The sequence below is a fragment of the Sander vitreus genome, chromosome 7 (genome assembly GCF_031162955.1).
Source record: "Sander vitreus isolate 19-12246 chromosome 7, sanVit1, whole genome shotgun sequence".
In the NCBI taxonomy this organism is placed as follows: Eukaryota; Metazoa; Chordata; class Actinopteri; order Perciformes; family Percidae; genus Sander; species Sander vitreus.
The window spans coordinates 32001352-32009587 of NC_135861.1; the positions used below are offsets into that span (position 1 = coordinate 32001352).

At 46.6% G+C, this 8236-nt stretch overlaps 1 protein-coding gene across 1 annotated transcript; it reads right to left on the reverse strand.

Moving 5' to 3' along the window:
• Nucleotides 1-309: 309 nt before the first annotated feature.
• LOC144521372 (zinc finger protein PLAGL2-like) lies at nt 310-8236 on the reverse strand. The gene is made up of 2 exons (XM_078255924.1): nt 8109-8236; nt 310-2200 (listed from the first exon to the last, which is right to left on the reverse strand). The coding sequence occupies exon 2, from the start codon at nt 1756-1758 to the stop codon at nt 460-462; it is 1299 nt and encodes a 432-aa protein (XP_078112050.1). The 5' UTR covers nt 1759-2200; nt 8109-8236; the 3' UTR covers nt 310-459.

Below are 8236 nucleotides of genomic sequence, written 5' to 3' on the forward strand. Positions count from 1 at the left end.
CGAGGCTGTTCATGCTCCAATATTCTAAAATGAGAAAATCTCCAGTCGGCTTCAGTAGAGAAGGTGGCATACCTAACACAGCAGCATTTTCCATGAAAACCTAAAACTGGAGGACTCTCAGCACTGTGCAGCCCTGTGATGAGTGTGTTAAGTGCATCTACTGTTGGTAACAGGTCTGACAAAAAAGAAAAAAAAGAAAGTAGTATTCTATTTGGTTGTAGTGAGACCATGTATGTTTCCTCAGACGTTCAAGCTTCCTTTTTAAATAATGAGGTAATACTGATGAGGTGATTTGTTGTGTTCAACAAAAAAAAAACTAAGATTAGCTTCATTAGCACTGACGGGCTAAAGTCACATATTTGTTTTTACAATAAAAGATTCCAACCATTCTCATGTTTTAGCCTTCTCATGAAAAAGCGTGAGCACGTGTGAAGGCAACTTGTGTGGAGACAGAGCTGCTTACTGCTGAAAGGCCTGGTAGTAGTGAGGTAGGGAGCTGGAAGTGCTCATAGCAGGACTGCTGTATGCCTGAGGTAGCTGGCTGTGGTTATGGGCTCCAGGGCCCTGTGGTACATGGGCCTGGGGAGGCTGGAAGAAGGTAAAAGGCCCCGGAGCCTGGGAGGACAGCCCAGTGGAAGAGGATGAGGGGGAGGAGGTGGTGGTGGCAGGGGGATAGCTCATCACTAACCCTCCCATCCCCATGTGGGGGCTGTAGGGCGGCAGGCTGAAAGGCAAGAAGCCTAGCAGAGGCCCGAGGTCCATGTTAGTGGTGCAGGACAGCTCGGTGGAGGTGATGGCGGGGCTCCTGGACAGCACGTGGGGGTCGCTGCCAGCACCCGTGCCTTCACCCAGCACCTCCCTCTGAGGGGAGGCAGAAGTAGAGGTAGAGGAGTTGACTGCACTCAGGTGAGGTGGGGGGGCACTCTGCAGGTCCAGCAGGAAACTGTCCACGTCGGCGCGAGGATATGAGGTAGATCCGTGTTGGTACCTGGCCATGTTGCTGTAGGGCTGCTGCTGCGGAGCCACTGGGGGCTGCAGGTGATGGTGGTGGGGGTGAGAAGATTGGGGCGGCATGTGGCGAGCCACACCCATACTCGAGGACAAGGAGCCCTGCATGAGGCCGTGAGGGTGGCCCATCCCAGGGACAGGGTTGGCCATGGGGTAGGAGTTGTACATGTCCCTGGAGAAAGTCTCCATGGGCTCCTTGGAGACAGAGCCCATATCACAGGCCACGGGGCTGGGCTCCTCCTTCACTGAGCCCTGGGGCGGGGCAGGGCTCGGTGTAGCCACCGGAGTGCTGGGTGTACAGGGTGGCATCAGCCCCGACTCCTGGGCATGGCTCTTCTTCAAATGGCGGGTCAGGTGGTCTCTGCGGCCAAAGCGCTGTGCACAGCGCGGGCACAGGAAGTCACGGCGCCCAGTGTGCACCACAGCGTGACGGCGCACATCCTTACGTGTGTAAAAGCGGCGGTCGCATCGCTCGCATGAGTACTTCCTCTCCCGCACTGGCACAGTAGTGCTCGTGTTGGCCTCTGATGGTGGAGGCCTGTCAATATGGCTGCTCAGGTGCTCCAGCAGGGATGGCGCCCCCTCTGGACAGGGCAGGCCTGCTGCAGCACTGTGGGCTGCCACCAGGTGGCGTCTATAACCCAGCTGGGTGTTGTACTGCTTTCCACACTCGTGGCAGTGGAAGAGCTGCCTGCTGGCAGGGGGGCTGTCCTGCAGCTGGCTCTTCAGATGGTCCTGCTGGTGAAACATGGTCTAACAGGAGAAACAGTGGTGGCTCTGGTGCTGCACAGGGACTCTGGCCAAGAGCCGGAGAACACACAGACAAGACTCATGAGGATCCTCCAGAGAGCTGAGCATCAGCCTACAGACCTCTGGTCGTCTTGTTAACTTGGAGTGCTAGAATTATTGCTAAGTGCTGTTTGTTGACTGTTTGATGGTCTCTTGTGGCAATGACTGGTGCTCTGTCCTGCCTCACTGGGGCATGCTGTGTCCAGCACTTGGTTTCTGTGACAGCAGCTGCCATAGCAACCCCAAAAGGGCCGCGGTGATGAGGAGCTGTGGAAGCTCTGACTGGGTCTCTGTTTCCTGAGAAGAGCTCTTGTGTTGGCCCGCGGCCTATTTTAGTATTCAGCAGCCCTGAACGCCGGTCACAGCAGCTGAATCACAGAGGCAGCTTGACATCTCTACAGACCTGCAAAACAGAAGAAAAAGTCACTTTGTGCAAACGATACCTTTTGGCTTAAATGGTATGCCACAGTAAGAAGCAAGCCAGATGAGCAGACTTTAAATAGCTATAAAAGAGCAAAACATAATTGACACATTTTTAAAAACAAACAAAAGAACAGTAGTTACTCTGGACGTAACTTTGAGCGATAGCGTGTGAAATGGTGCCTGCTGGACCCGAGCGAGATACAGGACCCATGGCCAGATGATCATAGTTCATAATAATGCAGCGCAGTGACGATACAGACATTACATACACAAGCCGTTTTGTAACGCCGCTGACCTGCCAAAGCGCTGTGTCGTCCATCTCAGCCAAGAACGGAGAAACGTTGAGCAGGCAGTCTGATGTGTGTAGAAGTCTGTGTGGTTATGCTGTGGCAGCCTGCTGTCGTTTTCAGGCAATTTGATAAAAGGTAAAGACAGTATGACCGATCACTGGCTGAGCATTCATTAACAAACACTGCATCGGTCGTCGTAATCGGCGTGCATATGGTGACGCAAAAGTGTGTGAAATTCGATGTAGTACGCACGCCAGGCAGCTAGGTGGTAGTGTGAAGCACTGCCACACAACACCACCAAGTCCGGGCGCCTGCGTAGAACCTTCCTTCTACTTCTCTCCTCCTCCTCCCCCCTCCCTCTTCTCCTCCTCTCTCCCTCTTCTCTTCCTAGTAGCGCGACGCGAACAACAAAAGCTGACAGAGGAGGATGAGTTATTGCTCCAAACAACACACACACACACACACTTTACCCTTTAGACGGGAACGCGACGGTGGAGATTTCCACTCTGGAGGGTGGTTTCACTTTTTTTTGGGGCCGTTTTTAAGCCCCAAAAATGCCACCGCCGTCTAAACAAAAGGCACATCTGATCAAATATTTTGTCGTTTTCACCCGCGAGCGTATTCATGGAAACCGGGCCTGAGTTTTCGTTGTCCAGCGGGGAACTTGAGACAGTTTATTCTTTTGGTTAGGGGTTTGCTGGGATCCTAGAGAGAACTGGTTTGGTGTTGAGAGAAAGGACTCAATTGCTGCACTAACTTAATAATAATGTATTCAGCTTAAGACATTTTTAGTGACTTTGTTTACTTGGTTATTTGTGTGAACGAAAAAGCCGAGCAAACACCCGTACTGGATCAGGACTTCGTATCGGCAGATATTCAATATTTAAAAAAAAATAAAAAATCGGATATCAAAAAAAGCTGTTCGGGACCATGGCTCCAAAGACTGTTTCAGTGAGAGAAAGGACACTATATCCTGGAATAATGGAATTGCCGTCAGACACATTTGCGGCTCCGTCAGTTTGTTCACAAACGTGTTAGTCATGTCATATTGGTAATTACCAGTGTTAGGCGGCTACTGGAAAGTTTAGTGAGCCAAGCAATGCTGTCGCCGTGGTCCTGCTTCACTACACCCAGCTACGCTCTGCGGTGCCCTGCTACGTCCAGCCATGCCCTGCTGTGATGAACTACTACGACTACCATTTTCTAGTCACGGTTCCGTTATCTTTACTGTGACTATTATTGCCACTGTTCATCACATCCCCAACCGGCACCGTCAGACACCGCCTACCAAGAGCCTGGGTCTGGCCGAGGATTCTTCCTAAAAGGGAGTTCTTCCTCGCCACTGTTGTACTATGCTTGCTCTTGGGGGAATTACTAGAATTGTGGGGTCTTTGTAAATTACAGAGTGTGGTCTAGACCTACTCGATCTGTAAAGTGTCTCGAGATAACTCTTGTTATGATTTGATACTATACATAAAATTGAAATTGAATTACCAGTTATTCAACAGTCAGTCAATGAAGCGTCACTACGCTGAAGCTAACGGTAGCCCCCATATCAATGAAGCAAGCCATTAGCTAACATTAACGAGTTAAGCCAGAAAGCGAGCACCACGCGGCGCTGACAGTTCAATTCCGGCACCAAAACGAGTTGTTAGATTAGAAACAAAAGATCAGATTTGGATAAATAAAAAAAAACGCTCCCGAGGAACGAACAAGCCAGGTATCCTGGTTGATAGGATTTTGTTTTCGCCGCATGTAACGAACGACGCTCCGCTGGCCGAGTGGCACTATAGACCTCAACAGTCCTGCCCACAGCCGACTCCGGAAGTAAAAATCCCATTGATTTTCTCCATAAGGATTTAGAATATCAGTCATAATGTCTAAACCATCCGAGGTAGACTGACCCCGAGCTACGTGGTTGTGAAACCAAGGTTTCTGCTCCTGTAGAAGCTAGAAGTCCGTATGGAATCAACCTTGTTTTAAGAAAAACATGTTTTATCCGTGATTTTAATGGAAAAAAAACTATACTAACCACAATCCTAAGCGTAACAGCAACGTCTTCGCTCAACTCGCTGTTACCATAGAAACGTTTACCGTACCCGCGACACCGCGAGCGGCTAGAGCGAGCTTCTACCATTGAAGTCTATGATGGTTTCTGTACACGGTCTTGTACCTTTTTTTAATAGATAACCGGTTCGGAGAAGGTTCGCAAGTTGAACCAACTGCGAACCAGCACCAGCACCAGCCCTAGAACTAGGTTTGCCTTGGTGGAAACAGGGTAACAGTCATGAAAAAAAATCAGATATGAGCACAAAAAAAACCCGATTTGGGTCACTTTGTGGGACGCCCTGAAAGTCTGCCTTCGTGGCCAAATAATTTCCTACAGCGCGGCTGCTAATAGACGGAGAGTAGAATGCGTCTCTAAGATTACTCATTAGCAGCCTGTAGTGTCGATGTTTGGTACCACAGCGACGTTAGGTTCATCTTAGTTACACCGGAGTACATTTTATTGTTGATGCCGGGTTTATGATTATCATCATCACCATCATATTATTACCGTGTTGTCTCTCTTGAACACTTCGCAATAGCGAAGAAGCTAACGGCTAGAAATAGCTAAAGTTGGTAAGTTAAATCACCAAACGGCAACAGAAAGGTACATGGACCAGGACAAAGCATTAGGATTAGGGGACTATACAACCTTAACCTACAGCTAGTGCAAAATAACAACAGTGTCGAGTGGTGACATGTCAACTACAACATGGTAATATAACATTGACATTACCCTATTACAGATCAAATTGTAACGTTATAACAAATACGATGATAGCCTACACTGGCAACCTGTTGTGAATTAGTAGTGGTTAGAAGCGGTTAGCTAACCCCAGGTCGGTAACCCTCCGCATCTACGCTCATGAAAAACGAAAGTGTAAGTATTACTCAAAATCCTCATAGATATCTAAAGGGGGTAATATATCCCCAAGAACACATTCCCAACGCCAAACAGCCGGTCACTCTTCCTCAACCTCCCAAGTTATCCCACCTTTAAAAACGATGCACCATACGTGTAGTTTCATTTTAGCATCTCACATCACCCTTTCAGTCACTATGACCACTACTACGGTCAGAAAAACTGTGCCCAAATATGGACAATAACATCGCTGTCAACAGGCTTATTTTCTAACGTTAGCTACCGACCGTTACCACTACCGACAGTACCACTACCTGAAACCGGTGATTTGACGTCACCGCTCATTTTACACACAGTTTAACAACAAAACGCTGAGTGAACACTATTACGTTTTTCATGTTGGTTTTGAGTGGTATGCACCCCCACTAACCTGGAAAACGTTTTTTAAACAGTAACGTTAATACAGCGTGTCGGAGGAATACAGCGTTCTCCTGCAGCAGGAGTCAGAGGGACCGTTACCGCAGCGTTCGCTAACGTTAGCTTCTTGTCTCATCTGGGGTCTACAGTAAATTCATCAACTTCAGTGTCCACAATGCTATTTTCCAATAAACTGTAGCTGTCATATTTCACGGGACCCGCGTTGAGTGCGGATTTCATGTCGCGGCTTTCGTCGCGGTTTGTCACTTTGCCTAAGATTGAGTGACAAGTAGCTAGTACTCGCCCTGCTGTTTATTTAGCTGCCATGACTTTGTGAGTGATGACGTCCTGTCACTGTTCCAGTTGCTCACCCTAAAAGGGGAGAGAGCGCGGATGACAGTTCGCTTGAGTTCAGTAGAGCAGACGGCGCTGCAGAGTCGTGTAATTACGGCTTTGTGACATTTCATAAAATACTGAAGCGGCAGCAATAATTTCATAGAGGCGGGCCGCACTGCTGAATGTACTTTTTACCTACTAAGGTCAAGGGGTGCACCGATACATCGATCTGGAATCAATATATAGATTCAATGATCAACGATACAATATTATCGATGCAAAGTGAAAATATCGATACATATATCTTTAAGATGCACCTTTTGTTTTGAAATGACCACTTTATATTTGTTTTAATCAAAAAGAATAGTTTGTTTTTCATTTAAATGTCTCGAAAGAGCTCCGTAATAAAAAATGTTGTTGCTTTTTGAGTTGATGTAACCGATTGTGTTAAATGGGCATTGATAATAAAAATGTCATATCGATTGCAGGCCCTTTCAAATCGAAAGCGTATGGCAGACTTTGTAATATCAGCAAATATCGTAGAGATGTCCAAAGAATCAATATAATATGCACACGTTAGAACTTTTTCAGCTGGTGCAACCCTCAAAATGTTAGTAGCGTGTAGTAGCCTTAGTCTTGTATGATTTGACAGGAGTTAGGGGGAGACCGTGTTAACATGTAACTGTCTGTATGGATCATAGTAATATACGTTATACGATATCATTGTTCAGCCCCAGTATTGCTGTCGGCCCCTTATTAATTCAATGCATCAAGACTTTTCTCCATTTTCAGATGCTTTTTTTCACTATGGAGAAAGTTTTCTCCACAAAGTCAAGGCACCAATAGTAATTGATATACAAATGGTCATTTTTAGAGTGAATTACTCTTCTAAAAACACCAAATGAACTAGTACAGGTAGTTTAGTAAATAGTGCACTGCTTCCTCCTAGAGATGCACTAAGTACTGTAATTCCTTATGTGAGAAACTTGTATTAAAAGTCACTAGAGAAAGAAGAATAAAAGTTCATAAATGTAATACGTTGGCTATTTTAAACTACGAGTGTACATTTAGTATTTAGACAATAATGTAATACTCAGTAAATGCTTCAGAATGAGTTGTACATACCTTTGTTTCACTTAATATCTGCATATTGGACTTTTACTTTAAAATGGTCCAGTCTTTCATTGTAGTGCCACCACTTTCACTCAAGTAGAGAGTTTACATTTGTATTTATGCTGCATGTTCTCCATAGCATTATAAAAGAAGCAGGGGCAGTCTTGATAAATAATGACTGAGGAAAATGCTGCATATGAAAGAAGAAAAGGAAACGGAGGCTTTGCATCAAGGGTACGTGTAGTATGGTAGTAGTATGGTAGTAGTATGGTAGTAGTATGGTGATGAGAGCTGATAGTGCCATCTTGTGGGTCCTCGGCATGGAGCTGCCATAAAGCTTTAATCCCCCACCAATTTCTGCATAAGCCCTCTTCGTAGTTATAAACTAACTGTGAAATTGTTGGAACCAAATAAAGTAGGGAGGGGAACCTCCACCCAGGCTGATAGGAGCTTGACTTAAATGATGAAATCTAACTGGTAACGATAGAGACTAGTGGGACCCGGGGGGGGGGGGGCTAAATGTGACTGCTAGCCTGGCTGTGCTCACAAAATTCGGCGGCGGAGGAGAAATTAGGTTTTGTGCTTGGAGGTTTGAATGTGTATTAAGCTAGTTTGATGTGAAGGGGACACGCTGACTAGTGTTAGTGTGGTTGCAGACGGAGTTAAAGAGTTAGCCGAAGCAGCATGCTGGTTAAAAAACAAAAGATGAGCGGTTCACTAAGTTGTACCGGAGTTTGTCTTTCGGGAGCTAACTCCTCCATATTTTACCCGAGCAGGGTTACGTTTCAGCTCATGTCACCAGACACGGACACAACGCTACTTACCGACTGAGCCTCGGTCCGGCCTCCATTTCGTCTCCATATCGACATTTTGGAACAAGTTGAAAGATGTTTGTTAAGACTCCGGGCCTGGACTGCTGGGCGCCGCGCTGGAAGCCATGCATTCTGGGAGA